Raw genomic sequence first — 24,468 nt, 5'->3', positions numbered from 1 at the left:
ACAATGCCCAGAGTCAGGAGCTGGGCCCAGTGCTCTGCAGGTACAGGACAGTTGTCAAAGCTCACCCCAGATACAGACACCCCTGCTGGCCCATGAGGAGGGCTTAGAGGGGGGCTTTTTAAGGGAGAAAAGCCCTCCCCAACAGAATAGAAGTTGTCATCATTTTCTGCTACATAAAGTGTCCTCGAAGGAAGTTCTACCTCATGGTTACTATAAATGAGCTCATTTCAGGTGAGTGTTTAACACAGTTAAGCAGGCAAGGGCCTTCCTCCGGAGCCCACTTACCTGCAACCCATTCTTCTTATACCTACAGAAGTATGTACAGTGTTCAGCAGGTTGAGTGGGTATTCCAGGCCCAGTGAACATCCAGAGCTACAGTCTAAAAAATTCTAAGAAAAATTCTTTTGCAGTTTTCATAGTGTGACTAGACAAAAAGATACTTCATATTTTGACATGTTATATAAATGAGGCAAAAATTCTTTCTAGTCTGACTCAAGGTCACTTTGCTGTCATTTTAAAGCCTACAATTTCTAACTAAGCCAAATCCTACAGGAATTGCAGCAGTGCTTATAGTGTTGGCACCCATCCATCATGACTGGAGTTGAGAATCTTTTCAGAGACCCCTAATATGTGAGATTTTATCACAGCATTACGGATCCCAAATTAACAAGAGCAGTTCTAGAGGCAACCTTTAGCTTCCATTCATCAAGGTTAGCTGTTATATTAGGCAGACCAGTATACTCTGGGGAGTAACTAGTATCTTATTAAGTTATAAATACATTTAATGGCTTTAGTACTGGTTTCTTATTTTGGAACATGAGAAAGAAAAAATAGAACTCATAATCACAAGAGTCTAAGTAAAAATCCACTATTTTTTTAATAACCTACAACATTGCTTATGAATTATCTTTTTTTATGGAGCCCACATGCCTCCTTAAAGGACAACTGTAACTCCCCTGTAACTGATCACCCAGCTACTTGCAAGGATGAACTGGTTTATCTGCTCAAGAGAAATAAAAATTGGTACAAGATTTTAAAATCAAACTGTTCAGTTTTTGATTCATACTAGTCAAACCAGTTCAGAAAAAGACCAAGAGACTTCTTTCCCCACCCCCACCTGCCTTTGTGGTTTCTCCTTAAGTGCCCATCTTCATTCACTGAACTTTAAACAGAGCATTTTCTTTCTTTTTGCACTGACTGAACTGAGGACCTCCCACATGCTAGGCAAACCTTCCACCACAGAAAGATAAAAGAGCAGAGTTCTTATCTTTCCCTTATCTACACTGAGAAAAAACATATTTAGATCATCCACCAAATAATAATTGCCTATTACAGCAAGTGTGAGCTTACCTCATTTCCAGCTGCTGATTTGCTCCCAGGTCCACTGATTGTAGGCAAATTCTAGGGCAGTGCCCCCTGGATTCCCAGGAATGAGGACTGTCAAGGAATCCTCAGTGGTTTGCTGGGAAGAAGTGGTCCCTGAGCTGACTAGGAGGAAATCTAAATTAACTGCACAGGTGCTATAAGCTCCATATGGGTAACACCCCTCACATCCCACCCCCTTCTGTTCCCAAATACAAATGAGCCACTCCATCTTCTCCTTTCTCCTCACATGCTGCTCATCTCTAGCCCCACTGGCCTCCACCCCAAGGGAGGTGAGTGTTCTGGGATTCCTGATCCCTAGGTGGGATTCCCCAGACTAGTGGCAACCAGGGCCTCGGGAGATCCCCAGTAGGGGTGGGAAAGAGTGTCAGAGAAAGGTCACCATTCTGCAGGGGCTGAGCTGCTTGCTCTTGGTCAGGATAAACAGACTCGCCTCAAGTAAAGACTAGCATGGTCCTTTGGGGTGACTTCTCCCCCATATAGAGGACGGCTAGCTGAGGCAATCTGGAGTAGGCTTAAAAATCAGCAACAGGGAGGGGGAACCTCACAACAAACAGTGGTAACAGAAGGTTTGTGTGGGAGGATGGTTAAGTTTGGTCTAAAACAAGCAGTGTCTCTGGTAATGAACTGTTGTTAGGAAATACGTGGGGCCCTCGGTGCTCACAGCCTCTAAGAGCACTGTTGCTGCCTCTCGAGGGCTGGGGTTTTTGAGGGGAAAGGATGGAGAAGGGCAAAGTGAGATGACACAAGGACTCAAGTGAAATGCACAGGGACACTACAGAACAGTGGAAAAAACCACCGCATGTGTGGCAGCCACAAGGGCCTGCTCTTGAATCCTGGCCCTATTCATATCATTCTGTGACTTTTAGTTAATACCTACCTTCTCTGCATCAAAGCTGGCTATCTGTGAATGAGGACACCTAAGCTATCAGCTGGAGTTCTGGCCCAAAACACTCAAGGACAGTGAAGCACCTGAGGCTGAAAAAAGCAGGGAGCTAAGACCAATCCTGGGCTGGGAGGCAAAGAGGAGGGTGTGATTACCAAGTCTCAGAAGTCACCTGACTGGAGCTGGGTAGCCCCTGGCAGAGAAGCCCAGCCACAGCCAACCCACACCTGGCAGGAGGAGGCCCTAGAGATTTCCCTTATCCTCCGAGTTCCTCCCAGCATCTGTGGTGATCCTGATCAGCAGCCAGGACAGGTCCATAGAGGCTGACTTTCAGGGCAGGTGCAGGGTGAGGAGAGGGCCCAGGGAGTACTCAGAGACTATCCTGCATGCCTAAATACATGATAAGGCTGGCAGGGAGCCAAGCCTTAAAGCGAGAAGCCTTAAAGTGAGATGATCATCATAAATGCCTGGCACAGTAAACAGTTACTCACTGCCCAAGTGACAGACTTTACGGTATTTACTTATCAAAAAGCCATAATACAACTTTATTCTTAGGTGGTCAAAACCAGAATGAAAACAAGATATGATCATCCACTCAGAGTGAAAAACAAAACTTTTACAAAATTGACAGATAACATTTATTAAAACATGTCATACAAAAGGGCATGGTCTCTTCTATAAGAAGAAATATTAAACAGTAACATTCAATTAAGAAAAACCATGCTGTGCACCAAAGACAGCAATTATATAAAGACAAAACTATTCAACTTTTGCAACACAGGCATAACATTTCACAAATACCAATAAGATATGCACCTAATGATAATCTGCTTATCATTAAATGGTTTTGTGGCCTACGAGTCACCTGACTTGCATAAATAAATTTTCTGGAAGAAACATTGGGAACCTCATAAAAGGAAAGAAGGCAGCAGCAACTGACATGACACAGGCTTCAAGCAAAAAAAAAAAAAAAAAAAAAAAAGTCACATTTCCAAAATGTGTTCCAGCATCTTCCCATAGGGCACAATCAGTAGAGATCTGAAATAAGAAACTTGTACCTTTAAATATGTGAGTAGCAAAGGAAAAAAACAAAAACAAACAAACCCTGGTTTCACTGAACAAAGTTAGTTACTCATGAAAGCAACCTAAATCACAAAAGTCAGTGGCACAGAAGGGGGCTGGCGTAACACATCCCTTGGTTTCTGGCATTCCTAAAGTATCAGAGAGTTTACAGGAACAAAAATGAGTGGATTTACTGAAGTTGCCTTCCCCACCCCTACCTGAGGCTGCAGCACACCCTTCTCAGGAAAGCACAACCTTGCCCCTAACTTCCCTTCTGCAGCAGCTCAGGGTGTGCCAGTCTCTGTGGGAAGGAGCCACAAGGCTTTCCCAATAGTTAGCAGCCTGCCTAGGTCAGTGTAGTTCAACAAATGCCCAGTAGAATAAAGGGGACCCTTTGGGGTAGACTTTTAAAACAAGGGCCGAAAGAGACTGGGGAAGGCAAGATCTAGAAATGGGACTCAATGGTATGAGGCTCAGGAGAGGCTGGGGGCAAGCCCTGGCATCTGAGTCACTGCAGTCCTTCCATAGCTAGATATCTGCTTTACCAAGTAGATTACTATGATGTGTCTTGTCTAGAGTGAAAGGCCTAGTCTTTGCAGAATATTAAATGCCACTGGTGGTGCCTTGAAGCCCTTTCCCACTGGGATGAGAGAAAAACCACAGTTAAGACTCAAAGTAGGGGACAAATACCTTGGTTATAGGCCATTGAATGATCCCTGAAAGACTGTTTGGAAAATGTTACTATCCAAACACATTTGGAAGGATAAGGATTTCCTAAAGCTGTGTCTGGGCTGAAGGAGAAACTGAGGGCGGGGAGGCAGGAGTGCAGCATGACCTCCTAATCCTGCAAAGCAGAGTCCACCAATACTGCAATTCCATATCCAGACTAAGGCTGATACCCGGCAACTCACAGGGCCTGGCTGACCCATAAGCAACCCCCATTTTTACCAAAACCTGAACTACCACAAGAAACTTTAAATAGCAGATGTGAGGACCTTATTTAAATTCTACATTTAGCAGCTGATGTACATATAAGGATTTCAATAAGATACTCCTCTCTTCAAACACATCAAGTCACAGCACAACTGTCTGCTTCCAAACTGCCACCCAGGGACTGGCCACACTCCTGGCTGAACAAAAGCTCTTTGTCACAACTCAAGATGAGGGTGCTGATTCAGCAGAACTGAAGGGTCATTATTTTCCCAGAATATTTCAGTTTTACATCTCAGACCCTTCTCTCCAAATGTGCTAATACTCAGTTCAATATAATGTTTAATGGGAAATGCACACCAAACTTTCTCAAAGGGGAGAAAATGTCTTGCTAATACCACAGGAGTGGTGATCAAGCTTTCGGCAGAATGGAATGGCTTCACTGACTCAGTATGGATATTAGTAGGAGCAATAAAACAATTTCTCCTCACACATAAAGGCTAGGATCATATAAAACTCACTGACCTCTAACATGAGAAAAAGAGAAGGAGCAACTGAACTTGATTGTTCAGTCACATCCTCACAATTCCATCAGTATACAGAAAAAGGCCTGCTAACTGGCAGTTTCAACACTAAGAGAAGATGATATTAAGGTGGCAAACAACCAAGAGGTAATATCTAGTTTCTAGGTTAAAAAACAATATATATTTATATTTATAATAAAATTTTAAATACAAAGTGCTTTTTATATATCGAGAATGATACAGTGTTAGTGAATAGATCCCTGTTTTGTAACCTTTCTAGACAATGCTCAACAAGTAAACATCTTTGTGTTAGGAGCTTGAGGATCAGAGGCCATTGCCAGCGATGTCTACCATGTTAGATCAAAACCAAACTTTTTAAACAAAATTTACCCAAATCCAAGAAAAATTATTTTTATTTTAAGAAAAAAAATTCTACTTAGAAATAAGAGACCAGTTAAGTTTATGGAAAGATGACATAATAGTAGCACCCTGTCCTACCCTGATAATAACCTCAGGTACATTACACAGCTTAGGAGCATTCTGAGTATACACCTTCTTTTGAACCTAAAACATCTGACCAGCTGGCAGAAAAGGTCTCAGAATAGCTGCTTGTTTGTTGCTGGATATAGCTGTGTGGACTTGTCAATTTATGCACTCATCTGCAACCTGGAAGAATGAACCTGTAGAATATTTGGCTAAAATTAGGACTCCTTCCCTCTCTTGACACACATTGCTGCACTCAAAAGAAACTGGCAGCATTAGCTCTGGGTATCCTTCTAAGAGAGTATCCCCCTCTTCCACCAGTGTATTTTCAAGACTCCTCATGTGCAGTGTTTTCCCTCGTGTTTAACCTTTCACTCGTAAGATTCTGCTTCTCCTCTACTGTCGCTGACAATAGAAGTGCCATGAAGCACTGTTAACTCCTAGAGCTCACAGGTAACTCAGCCAAGACTTCTGCTCCTCCTTCCTGTGACCTACGGTCACCGGCTGCTCTTGCTGGGAAGCACCATAATCTAAGATGGAGCAATAACTGGGGTACTACCTGGCACAGAGGTCAGAGTCACAGCAGGCTAGATGTCACTTAACCAGAGGAGATTTCACTGCCTGGATGCTACATTTAAAAAACAGGATTTGGGGCAGCAAACCAATTAGAAACACCTATCTCTGGCACCCAAAAGAATTACAATTAGAACAATTCAAACTCAAAGTTAGTATTAAAATACAAAACTGTGCCTTATTAAGAGTTTGAAACATTGTGACAGTTGCATCTTACAGAAACTGAAGCTTGTACCATAAGTTGTTTCAGAATGTTTGTTTTAGAGTGTTACCCTCTCAGGATCTCCATAGTTTTAGTTAAAATATTCTTTAGAAAGAATGAAACCAAAGAGAGCTCTGTTAATCAGTTTCTCATACTAGGAATCACATTATTTGTAGCTTTTACATAAGTAGCATTTCATTCAGTGAAGCAGCTACCAAAAAAACCCCACATTTCCTAAGTATCTATAGTTAAAGCAAAATAAAATTTCAACATGACCTTGTAATAATGAGTGATCAAAAACTGCTGCCACTGCAATGGAACTGGTAGGCTGGAGTCCAGTTCCAAGTACAGGTGTCTCTATTACCAAGTCCACCTGCTTCAAACACAACTGGCTTGAAGGTTTCCCTTGCCATCTGGGCAGTGGGTTAACTTATCCCCATCGCCCATTTCAGGCCAAGGCTGAAACATACAAAGTTGAAGAATTAGATTTTTTAATTGGCCTACTTAGAGCTGGTCTTTCAGAAATATCTTCCTTTTTTTTTTTTTAAGCCTCTCTCATAATAGCAAGTAGCACGCATCATCTGTGCCCAGATTTGCATTAATTACCATAGTTTATTTTTGTGCATGCCACTCAAGGGCCAGATCCTATTTTTAGTTAGCCTCAGTTGTATTCTGCTCAGCCTTTGCAGCTTCGTAGGACTTGGTACAAGAAGTCACATGCCTGTGGAAACTGTCCCTCCACATAAATCTCTTTGCACAGATATTACACTCATACGGCTTAATGCCTGTATGAATTTTCATGTGGCCCACGAGATGGTGCTTCATTTTGAATTTCTTACCACAGACACCACAACCATAAGGCCGAAGACCGAGGTGCATGCTCATGTGTCGATCTCTCTGACTCTTGTGAGTGAAACTTTTCCCACACTGACAAGGATACAGCTTGTCAGTAGCTGAAAATCCTAAGTGGGAAGCTTCTTCTTTAATCCCTGTCACCATTTCAATATTCTCACTATAGCCTGCTGCAAGGGCAGCCTCCTGTCTGTGCCCAATGAGATTCCCATCTGACCTCTCTCCAGAAAATTCTTCCATGGAAGAGCCATAGAAATCCACCTGCTCATCGTAGTTACTTTCATCAGCCTGTTCGTCAAACTCTGCTTCCACCTTCTTCTCCCCAATGGGAAAGTCCTCCTCCACTCCCGAAGGCTGCACCGAGTGCTCTGTCTGCATGGTGTTGATGGACTCGGTGACCTGGTGTTCATCGTAGGCTGCGTGCACATCCATGCCCTCGCAAGCCTGCTCCAAGCGCTCAGGCTTCACGTGGATCCAGCGTTTGTGAGCCATTATGCTAGGCTTGCTATACATGGGCCGGGTGTAGTGGAACTCAGCGCTGTCACTGGCTCCCTCCTCCCCATCCTGGCTTGCCATTTCAGTACTCAGCCGGTCATGCTCCGTCGACGAATTGCTGGGCAGGTATTCATGCTCCGTGAGCTGAGACGACAGCTCATCTTTGGTGCTCTCCTCTTCATTCTCACCATCTCTCAGTTCTTGGGCTTTGGGGAAATCAGTGTGGCTCCCAGAACCCAACTCAAAGCTCTCTACCAGGCCATTGTAACTACTGCTGCTTGGAGACTGGTGGTCACTGCCATGATTTAGCTTCTGACAAAGGACTGTAGGGTTTCCCTCTAAAACCTCAGTGCATTTGTCCACCACATGCCACATCTGGAGGAAGCTGGCTGCTGTTAAGTAACTAACGATTTCTGGAGCAGGCATTACTAGGCGTCCTGTATAACTAGAGAGGAGAATGTTCTCAAACACTCTTGGGTTCATCACATCAGGCAAAACAATTCTCCTGCTGTTTTTCAGAAGTACTTGGTCACAAAAGTAGGGTGAACTGGCAGCAAGAACAGCTTTGTGTGCCCGGAAAATGTGGCCTTGAACAACAATGGAGACGTCACATAATTGTCCTTGCTGGCGCTGCTGGTTCAGTTTCTGCAGAATGGTGCTAGAAAAATCAGGAAACTCGACTCGAAAAGAGTTTGTTCCAGGCTCCATTTCATCACAAATCTTGTTTAGTACTATAAGAGAAAGAAAAGTTAGTACTAATTCCAGCCAAAAGAGACACTTATTCTATACCCTTCTCCGTACCTAAGAAAACTAAACAAAGTTCCAAACATTTAAAAAGGCGTTTAAACCTTTAATACATAGTTTACTTTGTTATGAAAAGTAAAGCTGGAACCTAGCCCTTTTCCTTCCAAATAGCTAGCCTATTTTCCTAACACCATTTATTGAATAATTCATCTTTTCCTCAAAAAGTTCAAGTATCTATTGTGGAATTCTAAACAACAAGACTTTAAAGAGAGTTCTACAGAAATAAATGCCATAAATGAGGTTATGGAAAATAGAGTAGGAAGCTCCTCCACCAACATAATAGAGAAGCTGGAAAATGATGATTGGGATCACTATTTCAGAACTCTGAAAGTGATCAGACACAGCAATGAAGAGAATGCTGGACAAAGAGAAAGACTGCTGAACTCAGAAGAAAGCAGTGTGTGCACCCACCATTCCTCAGCCCTGCCACACCTGGTGGCAAAGAGACCTGCATTCCTAGAACAGTGGGCTGATGCCAGGATGCACAGTATGGAGCCTGTCCTCCAACCAAGTGGGGTTGGGTACTCTGGCTAGCCTGGCAGACCTGCACAGGTTTGTTTTGACCTCCTCATGATACAGTGACCTAGCCCTATTACCCAGTACCTCAGAGTGACTTCCCACTGGCATCTATCATAAGATTTAAGAATAGATGGACCTGGACCCAGAGAGAGAGAGAGACAGACAGAGAGACAGACAGACACATACACTTCAGGAAATCTCTAGCAGGTCACAAGCTGATTGCATATATAGCAGAATGGAAGCTTCAGTGACTGCATGCAACAAGGAACACAAACTTTGCAAAATACTTTGGGAAAGTTCCAGACAACTGCAGATTCAACAAGTAGCAACAACAACAAAAAAAGTCCCTAAGGAGGAGGAGAATCTGATTTCGAGCTACAACAATACTCAAAATGCCAGATCGCCACAAAAAGTCACAAAGCATGCATAGTAAAAGGAATATATGGCACATTCACAGGAAAAAATAAACCATGCTGAGGAAACTGAGACACTGACTTTTACTATGGTTTCTAGTGTCCCCTAAGAGTTCATGTGCTGTAAACTTCATCCCCAAATTAATATGTGAAAGGTATCTGGGGGTGGGGCCTTTGGGAGGTAATTAGCATGGTGTTAATGCTTCATAAGAAGATTAAGAAAGATTTGAGCTAGCATATTTGCGGTCTCTGTCTTGCCATGTGGTTTCCCATCTCATGTTATGACGCAGCAGGAAGGCCCTCGCGGGATGCCAAACAGATGCCAGCATCATGCTCTTGGACTTCCCAGCCTCCAGAACTATGGGCCAAATAAATTTCTGTTCTTTATAAAATACCTGGTCTTGGGTATTTTGCTATAGTAACAGAAAATAAAACAAGACATAATTACTAGTCACAGATGTTCATTCAATTGTTTTAAATATGCCCAAAGGTCTAAATAAATCTATGAATAAAGAACTAAAGGAAATCAGGAGAAAAACATCAATAAGGCAATAAAAATTATAAAAAGGAACCACATATCAATTGTGGAATGGGAAAGTACAATAGCTGTGTTGTGAGCTGAACTGTATCCTCCCCTGCCAATTCATATGTTGAACCCCTACTATCCAGTACTTCAGAGTGACTCTAATTGGAAATACCTTTTAAAAAGTGATTAAGTTAAAATAAGGCTATTTTGGTGGCTCTACCACAACATGACTAGTGTCCTTTTAAGAAGATGAGATTTGGACACAAAAAGAGACAGCATGGATGTACACATTTAAAGAAAAGACCATGTGAGGCCCAGGTGAGAAGGTGGCCATCTACAAGCCAAGGAAGAGGCTGCAGGGGAAACCAAACAAATCAGCACCTTGATCTTGGACTGCTAGGAAGTCAGAAGGTAGTGGGATGACATCTTTAAAATACTAGAACAGGCACAGTGGCACATACCTATAATGGGGAGCGACTATGGAGACTCAGGCAGGAGGACTGTGAGTTCAAAGCCAGCCTCAGCAACTTAGCGAGGCCTTAGGCAATTTAGTGAGACCCTGTTTCAAAATAAAAACATTAAAAGGACTGGGGATGTGGCTTAGTGGTTAAGTGCCCCTACGTTCAATCCCTGGTACCAAAAAAACAAAAAAAAAAAAAGAGAGAGAAAGGCATTTCCAGGTAAATAGAAACTAAGGGAATTCATTACCAGTAGACCTGCCTTATGAGAAATGCTAACAGGGGTCCTTTAGGCTGAAACATAAGACTCTTAGACTGAAAATTGAAGCCACATGAAACAACAATACTGGCAAAGACAAGTAACTACTTAAGTAAATATAAAAGCCACTATTCTTGTACTTTTGGTTTATAATTTCTCTTTAAACATGATTTAAAAGAAAAATGCACAAACCAATAATTATAAAACTACGTTAACAGGCACATAATATATAAAAATGCAATATGTGACAATAACAAAATGTAGGCAGAGGACAGGAGATAAACAGGAGCAGAGTACATATGAAAATATTTGATATTACTTGAGTTAGGTTGTTATAAGTTTAAAATGGTCATTGTAAACCTCAAAGTAACTAAGAAACTAACTAATTGAAAAAGCATGTCACAAAATAAAAATAATATGGTATATTACAAAAAAAAGGAAAAAAACCCATAAATATTAAAGTGGGGGAGAGACAGTAATAGAGGAAGTGAGGCAGCTAAAAGATAGAAATAAATCCTTATCAGCAATCACTTTAAATGTAAATGGGTTAATCTCAAGAGAGTGGAAAAATAAATTTAAACATATGACTTTTTTTCATGATACTTTAGACTCATTTTAGATATGAAGATACAAAAAGTTGAAAGTAAAAGGATAAACAAAGAAATTCCATGTAAAGAGTAGCAAAAGGAGACTTAGGATGGCTGTATTATCAGAATCATCAGGTTTTAAGTCAAAAGGTTACAAAAGACAAAAGGACCTCATACATTAAAAAGATGTCATCCATCAAGAAGGTATTCTACAATTATAATCATATATAGAGGACTCCAAAATCATAAAAGGCAGAAATGGATAGAATTGAAGGGAGAAACATAATTTTATAAGTGGAGACTTTAATGCCCACTTTAAAAAAAAAAAAAGATTTTTTTTTTTAGTGTTGACAGACCTTTATTTTATTTATTTACATGCAGTGCTGAGAATCGAACCCAGTACCTCACAAATGCCAGGCAACTGCAATACTACTGAGCCCCAGCCCCAGCGCCCACTTTTAACAATGTTCATAAGGGATATTGGTCTTTTTTCTACTCATTGTTAAAAGTTAGATATTGACGTTTCCACTTATTATTGTAAAACTAATTCTCCCTTCAATTTTATCCATTTTTGAATCCTATCCAGATACTGCCAATCAAAATCTGAACCATATTATAAGGATCAATCACCATGATCGAGTGGGTTTTATTCTTTGCTATAGTTTGCATGTGAGGTGTCTCCCAAAAGCTCACAAGTGAGACAATGTGAAAGGGTTCAGAGGGGAAATGATCATTGTGACAGCCTTAACCCAATCAGTAAAATAATCATCTGATGGGATTAACTGAGTGGTAACTATAAAGGCAGATGGGCATTGGGGTGTATATTTGTATCTGGCAAGTGGAGATCTCTCTTTCTGTTTCCAGATCATCATGTGAGCTGCTTCCCTCTGCCACACTCTTCTACCATGACTTATATTCTGCCTCACTTCGACCTTTGAGAGATGGAACCAGCTTTCTATGGACTAGTCTCTAAAACCAAATAAACTTTTCCTCCTCTTCAAATGCGCTGGTCAGGTCTTTCACTCACAGCAATGAAAAAGCTGACTAAAACATTCTTGGAATATGAGGATGGTTCAACATAGGAAACTAATTAATATATCACATTAACAGAAAAAAAAGGGGGGGGGGAAGTTCCACATGATCATCTCAATTGATACAGAAATAATATTTGACAAAATTTAACACCCTGTCATGATAAAAACAGTCAAGAAACTGACAGCCCTATAGAAGAAAACTGTCTCAATATAACAAAAACTGTCTCAATATGAAAATCCCACAGATAACAACATATTCAACAGTGAGAGAATAAAAGCTTTTCCTCCAAAATCAGGAATAAGACAAAAATGCCTGCTTTTACCACTTCTATTCAACACAGTATTGGAAGTTCTAGCCAAAGCAATTAAGCACGGAATAAAGACATTTAAATTGGAAAGGAAGAAGCAAAAATTATCTATGTTCAGGGCTGGGGATGTGGCTCAAGCGGTAGCGCGCTCGCCTGGCATGCGTGCGGCCCGGGTTCGATCCTCAGCACCACATACCAACAAAGATGTTGTGTCCACCGAGAACTAAAAAATAAATAATAAAAATTCTCTCTCTCTCTCTCTCTAAAAAAAAAAAAAAAAAATTATCTATGTTCAAAGCTCACACTTGTTTATATAGAAACCCTTAAGATTTCACATAAAATTGTTAGAATGAACTCGGCAAAATAGCAGAATACATCATCAACACAGAAAAATCAGTAGAGTTTCTATACACTAACAATGAAGGACCCAAAAGGACAACTAAGAAAAATAATTCCATTCACAATAATATCAAAAAGAATAAAATACTTGGGAATTTACCAAGAAGATAAAAACAAAATTTTTATACTAAAAACTACCAAATCTTGTGTAAGAATTAAAGAATCAGAAAATAAATAAAAAGACATCTCCTGTTTGTGGGCTAGAAGATTTAATATTGTTAAGATAATAGTATTATACAAAATGATACATGGATTTGTTACTGTTTGGATCTGGAATATCCCTCAAAAGCTTATGTATTGGAACCATGGTCTCCAAAGCATCAAGATTCAGAAATGGTGCTTTTAGGCAATGACTGGATCATGAGGGCTCATTTAATGGATTAATTTATTGATAGCAGAATGAACTACTGAGAAGGGGGAAACTAGCTACAGGAAGTGTGTCCTAGAAGGATTTATCTCCATCCCCACTTCCCTGCTGCCATGAGCTGACCAGGCTTCCTCCACCATGCCCTTCTATCAGGATGCTTCTGCCTTACAGCCAGCTGACAATGAGCTGAAAACTCTGAAACTGGGAACCAAAATAAATCTTTCCTCCTCTAAGTTGTTCTTGTCAGGTATTTTGGTCACAGTGACAAAAAGCTGACTAACACAAGATTCCATGCAAGTCCTATTAAAAACCCAGAGGTATTTCTGGCAGAAATGGAAAAATTTTATCCTAAAACTCATATAGAATTTCAAGAAATTCAGAATAGCAAAACGATGTGTGGAGAGGGGGACAAGGAGAACAAAGTTGGAAGTCCAATTTCAGAATTTACTACAAAGCTATAGTAATCAAAATAGTGTGGTATGGGCAAAAAGATGAGCATAGAGAACAATGGAATAGAATCGAAACCCAGAAATAAACCTTCACATCTATGGCCAATTTGAACTGTGATAAGGGTGCTAAGGACATTCAAAGGGGAAAGAGCAGTTTTTTGAACAAACAGTGCTGAGGACTCTATATTCCCACATGCAAAAGGACCTCAAAGGCTGGACCCTTACCTTATGCCATTTATAAAAATAAAGGATCAAAGGCTTATATATATTTAAGAGGTGAACTATTAACTCTTTTTTTTCTTTCTTTCTTTCTTTTTCTTTTAGAGAAAGAGAGAGAGAAAATTTTTTTAAAATATTTATTTTTTAGTTCTTGGCAGACACAACATCTTCGTTTTTTTGTATGTGGTGCTGAGTACCGAACCCGGGCCGCACGCATGCCAGGCGAGCGCGCTACCACTTAAGCCACATCCCCAGCCCACTATTAACTCTTAATATGGGCAAAACTTAAATAAAGTAGACTTCATCAAAATTAAAAATTTGGGGGCATCAAATGATACTATCAAGGGATGGGGTACAGCTCATCATGCGTCCCTCAGTTTGGTCCCCAAAAGTTAAAAAAAAAAAAAAAAGATGCATCAAGAATGAAGACAACCATGGGATGGGAGAAAACATTTACAATCATATATATGACAAGAGTCTAACCTAGCACCCAGAACATATAAGGAATTCATCCTACAACTCAATAATTAAATGACAAACCAATTAAAAAGTGGTTCAAGAACATGAATGGATATTATCTAAGAATATAGACAAATGGTCAATAAGCTTAAGATGTCACATTAGCCATTAGGCAAAACCAGAATGAGAAACCACTTCACTCCTACTAGGATAGCTATAATAAAAAACAAATAAAAAACAAACAAAAAAGAAAAGGTCCTGACAAGTCCTGACAAATGTCCATATACTGCTGATGGAAATGTAAAACAGTATAGCCACTTTGAAAAGTTTGGCAGTTTCTCAAAAAGTTATACATAGAATTACCATATGCTTCACAAGTCTACAGCTAGGTATATACCCCAAACAACAGGGATTCAGATACTCATATGCAAATGTTCACAGCAGCACTATTCACTACATTGCCAAAAGGTGGAAACAACCCAAGTATTCACCAACAGATGAATGGATAAGCAAAATGTGGTATCTCTAAATAATGAAATATTATTCAGTCCCAGAGAGAAATGAAATTCTGATGTTCTACAACATGAACACTGAAAACATTATGCTCACTGAAAGCCAGACACAAAAGGACAAATGTGAAATATTTAAAATAGGCAGATTAATAAAGATAAATATGGTGGGTTGGGTTGTGGCTCAGTGGCAGAGCACTTGCCTGGCATGTGTGAGGCACTAGTTCGATTCTCAGCACCACGTAAAAATAAAGATATTGTGTCTACCTAAAACTAATAAATAAATAAATAAAGGTCCATCTACAACTTCAAAATAAAAAAAAGATAAGATTACAAGGGGGACTAGGAAATGAGGAGTTATTTCTAATGGGTGATAAAATAATTTTCAAAATAGTAGTGTTGGTTGTACAACACTGATTGTAATTAGCACCACTGAATTGTACACTAAAAAATGGTTAACATGGGGTTGAGGATGTAGCTCAGTGGTAGAGTGCTTTCCCAGAATGTACAAAGTCCTGGGTTTAATCCATAGCATTAACAACAACAACAACAAAAAGGTTAAAAGAGTAAATTGAAAGTTATATATATATTTTACCACACAGAAAAAAAAAACTGGAAAAAATTGTCATATATTTTTTAACTGTCAAGGTGGTAATGATCCTTGAAGTTTACTAAGTATCTGAACTTTGCCCTTAAATTTGGGTAAATGTAACATTTCTCCACATTCTCTGACTTTAGTAACATATAAAAATCTAAAATTCTCTTATAGGTTTTCCTGCTGTCTAGTAATATTTACACACTCACAAGCAACTATAACTATATTGAGTACAGTTGCTGTTTCAATTGGTTAGAAGATTAACTCACTAAAAATACCCTATAAAACACACAAGGAATTATGGGGAAATACTGTTGTCCTTGGAGAGTTTAAATCTGGTAGAGCAGATAAAACACATTTATACAACATTTTATGCAAGGCAAAGCCTGATGAAAGTACCATAAGAGAATCACAAATCCACAAGGAATTCAGAGGGTACCTGGCATACTCTAGAGTTGTATGTCCCATTATTATACATTTTGGTGTCATCAGAGTAAAAAGACAACTTGAAGACAGGCATATAATTCTTCTCATCTACCACAACCTTACAGAAATATGGAAAAATTCAACTGATTTCTAAAACTTAGGGAACAGTGTTATCTACATGGCACAATCTTTAAGAAATTAAAGATACAGTGGATATGGATCCAGATTGAAGGGAGACATTGCAACTTCACTTCCTGCTCCAGACAATCCTGGTATAGTAACAGTAATTCTCAGGGAGGATTAGAACACCCCTTTATTTGGAGAGCCCAGAGCTAAAAGCCAGGGTAGGGTGGGCCATGGGACAAGCAGGTGCTACAGATTGACAACATTCAAAAGTGGTGATATTAGGATCTCATAGGTTGCACATTGCCTCAGCAAGAAAATATCTTAATCAGAGGGTTGGGGCTTAGTCATTCAAATGACCATCCATCATTTGTCAGCAGGGCCTAAGAGACAACTGAGGCTCCTATCCTAGTATCACAATTTCACCAGTTCAAAAGAAAGTACACAGAACCCAAGCCCTCTGGAGAGTGCCTGAAGCCTAACCCCCATCCCCAGCTATTCCATTCAAGCTAAACCCTGCTGTCAACAAGGCTCAGCCCAACATCCAGCTTATGAACTAATTAAAAGTTGGTTCTAACAACATTTAGTGTGCAATGAGGGACACAAAACAATTCACAGAGGAGTAAAATTTCAGTCCTGAACAGAATGCTTCCCTGAAGAATAAAAAGAATACAACCAACAAGGGTCTGCAAATAGATTCTACAATATCAAAAAAGAAAACGACAAGGAATAGGCAAAAATACATTTTAGATAACACTTCTTAAATTGATGTTTTCCATCAGCTTTAAGATAACACAGTCTCTTTGAAGTATAAGGAAGACAAAACAAAATAGTGGAATGATATGAAAAAAGAGGATAAAGAAGAAATTTATACAGGTCACAGAGAACGTCAATAAATTTCTGCCCCAAACAAAAATACACAGGGCACATTTGATTACATGTGATTACACAATGTAATAAAACTAGAAATGTTAAAAGTAGTGGGGAGGAAAGGGGCAAGAAAATAAAGGCAGGAGAAAATCTGCTAATAAATGTTATATGAAATCCTAGTATTGAAACTAGACAACAGAGGAAAAAACTACAAGCCAGGGCTGGGATTGTGGCTCAGCGGTAGAGCGCTCCCCTCGCACGGGCAGGACCCAGGTTCCATCCTCAGCACCACATAAAAAAAAAAAATAATAATAATAAAGGCATTGTGTTGTGCCCATCTACATCTAAAAAATAAATATTAAAAAAACTACAAGCTAGTCCCATTTATTAACATAGAAAGAAAATGGTAAGTTACATGGCATTCTGATTTATTTGCTTTAATCCTCATGGCTATAGTGCACTGAGTATGGTAAACTGAAGAAACTGAGCTACTGGTCCCATTACATGGAGTGTAAGATCTTACATTATGGTAAAATTGCCATCAAAAAGTAATTTCAGGGCCTGGGGTTGTGGCTCAGCGGTAGAGTGCTCGCCTCACACGTGGGAGACCCTGGGTTCGATCCTTAGCACCATATTAAAAAAAAAAAATAAGTGAAATAAAGGTATTGTGTCCAACTACAACTAAAATATATATATATATATATATTTTTTTTTTTTTTTTTTTAAGGTAATTTCAAGAGGCCTGGAGTTGTGGCTCAGTGGTAGAGCGCTTGCTGGGCATGTGCGAGGCCCTGGGTTCGATCCTCAGCACCACATATAAATAAATAAAAAGATCCATTGACAACTAAAAAATATTAAAAAAGAAAAATAAAGCAATTTCAAGAGATCTCCTTGGCTTTCTTCCGGTTAAGACCAACCCTGGCAACGAACAGATCATTACCTGTACTTTCTTTTACAAGTGGTAGTGAGGGGTTGGAAGAAAAGATGAATGGGATTACCCTGTTGAAGGCTGAGTTTGAGCATTAAATGTGGGCACTGGGGGAAGCGCTGAGAAGTTCAGAGTGACATGCTATAAAACATGGTTCAAGAAGGTTAATCAGATGATGGACTAAAGCAAAAGGAAGTCTGATGGAGAGGCTAATTAAAGTGCATATGCACACACATGCGTACACACACACACAGTTGCCCCCATTATCTGAAAGGGATTGTTCCAGAACCCCCTCAAAATTCAAAATCTGTGGATGCTTCAGTTCCTCATAGAAAATGGCATCATAATATTTGCATGTAACTTATACATGTCCTCAAGAATACTTTGGGTCATCTTTAGATTATTTATAATACTGAATACAATGTAAATGTTAGCTCAATGGTTTTTAAATTGCATTGTTTAGGAAATAACAAGGAAGAAAAGTCTATGCTTGTTTAGTATGGCTGCAATTTTTTTTCTGAATATTTTCAATCTGTGGTGAATTGAAACCATGGATGTAAAACTCACAGATACAGAAGGCTGACTGTATATAATCTGCTTTGCCCACACCATAGGACAATGTCTAGGCAAAGCACTTGTCCATTTGTTAGGTTCTTTTAATATTTATTATACAGAATAGGGAATAGAGACCAAAAGGCCCATTTTATTTGCCTAAGGTCATTGTATGGTTTGGATCTTTAATGTCCCTAGAAAGCTCAAGTGTTAGGCAATGCAGGAATGTTCGAAGGTAAAGAGTCATAGCCTTATCAGTGAATTAATCCACTTAATGGATTAATAATATAAATGGATTACTGGGTGGTAACTATAGACAGGTGAGGTGTGGCTGGAGGAGGTAGGTCACTGGTGACCCGCCTTGGACTGTATCTGTCCCTGAACCCCACTTCCCAGTCCTAGTTGCTATGAGCTAAGCAGCTCCCCCACCCCATGCCCTTCTTCCATGATGTTCTGCCTCACCTCAGACATAAAGCAATGGAGTTAGCCAGTGAAAGAGTGAGCCTAAAATAAACTTTTATTCTTTTAAGTTGTTCTTGTCAGGTATTTTATTCACAGCGATGCAAAGCTGACTAACACAGTCACATATCTAGTAAATTTACAGTACTTGTTCAGACCCAGTATAGTCTGAGAGGTGGAATGGTACGGAAGGTAACAGTGAATACCATTTTCATGTATAGCCTAAACAATCTATAATTTAGGTTATAAACAATATATTCATACATTCCAGAGACTTCATTAGCCTCAGACTTAATTAGATATTAGCAATTTATTTTACCTTGCACATAATGAAGAAAAAAAATCCAACAGCAAGTTTTTCTAAAACAAATATACCAGTCTCAGTTCATTCTCTCCACCCTTCATGATAGCCATCTGGCTTTTGAAAAGCAGAAGATAAAGGGCAATAATACTGAAGAATCCCTGAACTAGAAGACCTTCAAGATCCATTCCAACTCCTATGAATTTAATAGTAGTCACTATTTATTATTTGGCTGAGGAGGTGTATATCGAGTTTTATGCACCATTTAAACAAGAACTAAACATTTGAAAAGCACAGATATGGCAATATAACAGGAAAGCCAGGCCCACCAGCTACTTGTCTTGAAGCCCTTCAGAGATTTCTTTAATCAGAGCATATGGTAATTTGCATGCTTGCTATAGAAAGCACATTTAAACACAGTAAATGTTGCTTTAGTAAATTTAAAGTCTGGCACAAATGTACAAAAATACCAACACTCCATGCCTACCAAAATTCTTTACATTAGCCAAATGCTTTACAATCTACGAAGCACACTATGTAAACTTGGGTCTTGAACACCTCTGTTCTACCATCATACTCAATTTAAAGAGAAGTAAACAGAGTTCAGGTTAAAAGACTGTCCCTGGTTACCCTTCTTATAAGAGGCACGTGAAGATTCAAACAGAAGTGTAACCAAATCTAATAATCTCCGATTAAAATTAAAAAAATTTCCCCAAAATTAAATGCTCTATCAGTGCAAAGTATGGCAGTGATTGGCCTTTTAAGTGTGCAACATCTCCTCTTCAGAAGAATTATCTGGTCTAAAGTCATTAAGAATCTTGACAAACTACATCATTATTTTTGCTGAAAAGAGAAACAATTACAGTAAATGGTTTTAAAATTTGTATCAAAGGCAACTTTATAGCTTACCTAATGTAAAGCTGTATTCCTGGGATAAAGTTCCTTATGCCATGGCCATCAAAAAACAGTTATGAATGAATGAGGAAGAAACATTCATTTCTCGGTTTTGCTTCAAATTAAATCACATCGACTTCTGAAAGGAAAAATTATGTTGAAAATGTAAGAGATGTTGGTGCCACCAACTCTGTACATGTGCCTCCCTAGTAAACACTACTTCTGTGAGTAGCAGAAAGAAAACTAATAAAGACTGGTGTTTTTGGTTGGATGAACTTTCATTCTGAAACTTCTTAGCTTCTTCATTTGTATTTTTTATTTGATTTTATTTATCTTCTTTGAGAGAGTCTTGCTATAGTCTCACATTACAGTCTTTGATTTGAGATATTGTCTTGCAAAGATAATGCAGAGTTTCTATCTACTCCTTGCCTAATTTCCTTTAACGTTAATATTTTACATTACTATAGCATCTTTGTTAAAAGTAGGACACCAGCAATGGTCAATGCCTATAGTTTTGCAGAATTAAAATATTCTTTGGGGGAAGTGCTGCAGCTTAGTGGCATATACCAGGCTCTGGGTTCAAGAAAATATTCTAAAATAATAAGTATCCTTTAGAGGAGTACTTTTGGTCTCCTGACCATTGTCAATAAGCATTCTTGTATCTTTTTCTAATTGGAAAACTTGGAAGAACTTAATAAACTCAATTTTGATTTTTTTTACAACAGTTCTTTTTTAAAATATATTTTTAATTGTAGTCGGACACAGTATCTTTATTTTTTATTTTTATGTGGTGCTGAGGATCGAACCCAGGGCCTCGCACATGCTAGGCGAGTGCTCTACGGCTGAGCCATAACCCCAGTCCCTCAATTTTGATTTTTAAAAGAACAAGCCACCTACTTTATATGAAATTTGATTTATGACTCCCTTCAATTTTAAATCACAGCTGAATGTCTTAAAACTTCTAAGGCAAAACATTCCCTTAAGGTAAACTTTGAAATTCAAAAGAGAAGATATTGTTCTACAGGCTAAACCTCCAATTATGTCATTTTTCCATTATACTTCAATCAAATCAAGGGTTTTTATGTTTTGTTTTTTATTTTTGGTGATACTGGGGATAAAACCCAGAGGATGCTCTACCACTAAGCTACATCCCCAACCCATTCTATGTTTTATTTTGAGACAAGGTCTTACTAAGGTACCCAGGCTGGCCTGGAACTTGTGATCCTCCTGTCTCCTGCATCTGCCTTCAGAATAGCTGGGATTACAGGCCTGTACCACCCTACAAGGAGATATTTTTAACAATACCTTCATATGCAAGAGAATTCAGGGTAAGATATTCAATAGAAGTACTCATTTCAATGAAATTATTAACTACATATCAAGATATAAAAGTTTTTTTCTCAGTAATTACGAATAAGACAAAAGTCTATTTGCAAATAAGGTGAAAAAGAAAAGTTCATGAAAAATGAATATAGAGCACTGACTGAGTCAACTGATTTTAAGAAACATCCTTTTTCACATTTTAAAATGTTTGAAATCAGGATGTGATCACCAAGTGGCAGTTTTAATAGTTGTCACTGCCTTAGATAATGCTAGAGTGTTTCTGATGGCACGAAGGATGATACCATGTGGAAAAACTATGGATATACCTCTAGACTGAAAAGCATTCAGAAAAGCTGGGGTTAGAATGTTAAGTTTAATGAGCACTTATTTATTTAATGAGCAACTTATTTTTACATATTTTCCCCTTTAATACATGCATTAGAAAAATGTATTGACATAGCTTTTTTTAAAGTCTAAAAAAGTCAAAATGTTTCCAATAAGAATAAAATAGTCCAAAACGATAGCAAAGAGTTTTGTTACAGCTTAACTGTAATTTAACTGGTAGTATTTTTCTCTCCTTGGTGATACATAAAACAATTGATGGCATTTAAGATTCAATGAAATATGATACTAATTCAGCTGTTATCTTATTAGAAAGTTTGATAAACTACCCTAATGTCAAACTGAAAGCTTAAAGAACAAAACACAAAAACAAAGGCATCTCCCATAAGAAATAACACATAATTTTGTATTATGGTAACAAAAGGTCTATTTTTCCAACCTTACAAGTTTTCTTCATATAAAAAGTAAAATCTTTTCTTAAAAGTTTCCTCCTTAGGCAGATTTCTGCACTGATTCTGAAGAAGGTGGAAGGAGCAGAGCCAGGATAGGAATCTGCTGCAAACAGAAATCTTGAAGAGGGCTGGGGATGTGGCTCAGCGGTAGTGCGCTCGCCTGGCATGCTTGTGGCCCGGGTTCGATCCTCAGCACCACATACCAACAAAGATGTTGTGTCCACCGAGAACTTAAAAATAAATATTAAAAATTCTCTCTCTCTCTCTCTCTCTCCCTCCCTCCCTCCTCTCTCACTCTCTCTTTAAAAAAAAAAAAAGAAATCTTGAAGATTTAAACCAAATTCTTTTTCAAAGGCCCTCAGGTTAACCCACTGCTGTGAAGAGTAGGCCTCAATAAACAGGTTCCACTAATGTTCCCAACAAATTTTAAAAATATATTTAAAAAGAGCATACTGGTTTCAGGAGACTCCAGTGAGTACTTTTTGTGTGTTTATTGTGAAAAATATAAATAACATAAAACCATTTAAACCTGTAAGTGTACAGTTCAGTGGCATTAAGAATCTTCACAATGCTGCTCAACCATGAGCACAATTCATTTCCAGAACTTTTTTATCATCCCCAAAACTTTGTATCCATTGAACAATACTTTTGACTACAGCACAGCCTACTTCCTATCTTTATGAATTTGCCTATTTTAGGTCATTTCAGAAGTCTCAAACAATATTTGTCCTTGTATCTGGTGCATTCCTCCAATGGTACTTTGGTAAAACAGCGAATGATCCCTAATTAACAGGTTTCTCCTTATTTAACTGGGCAGTGGCACAATCTCTGAGCTACGCTCATAGCTCTCCTAGAAATCTTTCTACCCTTCAGAGATCCCCAAAGGCAGAAGATCTCAACCTGACCCTTCCTCAGCTTGTAGAACGGACTAGTTGACCAGTTCTAACTCAAGGAGTAGGCTCCAAAGAGCCCTGGAGGGCATGGGGGTAGGTGGATAAAGCAAAGGGATGTAGGGCGCTGTGCACGCCTGGAAAAACTGTAGGCAATAAAAGGCAAAAAGATTCATCAAGCTGCTTTGGTCCTGAGTTGGGTCTCCTGTCTGTCCACCAGGTGCTCCCGCACCCTGATACTTGTTTAGGGTGGGTGGCACCTGTCAGAGCTGAGACCAGACTGCGGTCGAGTCACTGAGAATGTCACCAGTGCAGGGAGTTTCACGGGGTCATGAGTCACCTTCATGGCTCAGAGATCTGGGCAGGCCTGCCCCGCCCCGCCTGGACAAACCCAGTAGGGAGAATCAGAAACGAGAGAGAAAGACAGAAAATCAGCAGAAAGTTAGAAACAAACAGATGGCCAAAAAGGTCAGAATGACATCCAAGCCGAGAATGAGAGGAAGAGCTGAGTGGCAGAGACAGGGTCAAGAAACAGAGAAGCAAGAAGACAAAAATAAAGACAGGGTCCGGACACACAGAGACAGCTCAAAGAGACAAGGTGGGGAGAAACACCAGGTTGACAGGGGCCACGACAAGACACAAAAAGGCCAGGTGACAACAGGCAATAGAGACAGCCACAGGGGTGAAACAGAGGGAAACGGAGATCAGAGAAGTCCTGGCACAGCCCCTTCTCCAGCCTCGACTCGCCAGGCCTGGCCTGGGTGGCTTGAACCCTAGGCCGCCAAGACGCGCCCACCCGCGCCCCGAGAGGCCAACGGACGGACGGGGGCGGGATCTCTAAGCGCCCGGGCCCGCCGAGCTCCGCTGCCGCGGGGTGACCTTGGCGAGAAGCTGCCCGGGGTTGGGGGGATCTCGGTGTCGCTGTCTGCGCGCCAGGAGGGCCAGAGACCCCGGGAGTCGGACGTGGGGCGCTGGGACTCCAACCGCCCGCGCGGCTTCAGCATTCCGGTCGACGGGAAGGGCCCGAAGGGGACGGCGGCGCGCGCGCCAGGGCCTGCGGAGAAGTCCTCAACCCTCCCCCGGCTCTTCCTCCTCTCGTCCTCGCCTTCGGTAGTTCCGACGCCGCCATACCTGCCACGGGCTCCGCGCCTCACGTCCCCCGCCCGAGGCACCCTCTCAACCGCCAGCGCCAGGCCTCTTCAAGCTGTCGCCCGCCGCGACAGCCTCAGCCTGCTCCTCCCGCCCCCGGAAACGCTTCTCGGTCCCGCCCCCGAAACCGCCAGTGCTTCCGGGGGTGCGTCAGCGAGAGAGCGTGGGCGCATGCGGCATCCCGCTCGGGGCGGGGCGTTAGGAGCGCACGCCGAGGTGTCTGCGCCTGTGCGGTGCTCAGTAGGATTTAGGGAGTGAGTCTACTGGTGGAAACTGGAGCAACGATTCTGGGTTCCAAACCCTTTTAAAACCTTGACCTATTTCAGGTCATCCAGCAGACATTATGTCAAAATCCGTGTCAGCCTCCAACAACGCCCGATCCGCTGTTTGGTATATCGTAGATGCTCAGTAAATACTCAGTGAAGGGACCAGTGTTCCCCCTCTGTGGCTGGTACTGTGCTGGG

General features: G+C 40.3%; 1 protein-coding gene across 2 annotated transcripts; it reads right to left on the bottom strand.

Moving 5' to 3' along the window:
* Positions 1-6,673: 6,673 nt before the first annotated feature.
* Positions 6,674-24,121, bottom strand: Zbtb43 (zinc finger and BTB domain containing 43). 2 transcript variants are annotated; one of them, XM_026386408.2, is made up of 3 exons: positions 23,987-24,121; positions 19,864-19,987; positions 6,674-8,121 (listed from the first exon to the last, which is right to left on the bottom strand). In XM_026386408.2, exon 3 carries the CDS (start codon positions 8,096-8,098, stop codon positions 6,695-6,697), a length of 1,404 nt encoding a protein of 467 aa, XP_026242193.1. In that variant the 5' UTR covers positions 8,099-8,121; positions 19,864-19,987; positions 23,987-24,121; the 3' UTR covers positions 6,674-6,694. The 2 variants fall into 2 exon arrangements, with proteins under 2 accessions (XP_026242193.1, XP_026242194.1); XM_026386409.2 differs by lacking the exon at positions 19,864-19,987.
* Positions 24,122-24,468: the final 347 nt, after the last annotated feature.

This window comes from Urocitellus parryii, chromosome 4, assembly GCF_045843805.1.
Source record: "Urocitellus parryii isolate mUroPar1 chromosome 4, mUroPar1.hap1, whole genome shotgun sequence".
NCBI lineage: Eukaryota > Metazoa > Chordata > Mammalia > Rodentia > Sciuridae > Urocitellus > Urocitellus parryii.
This window is presented reverse-complemented; position numbering and strand designations above follow the sequence as displayed.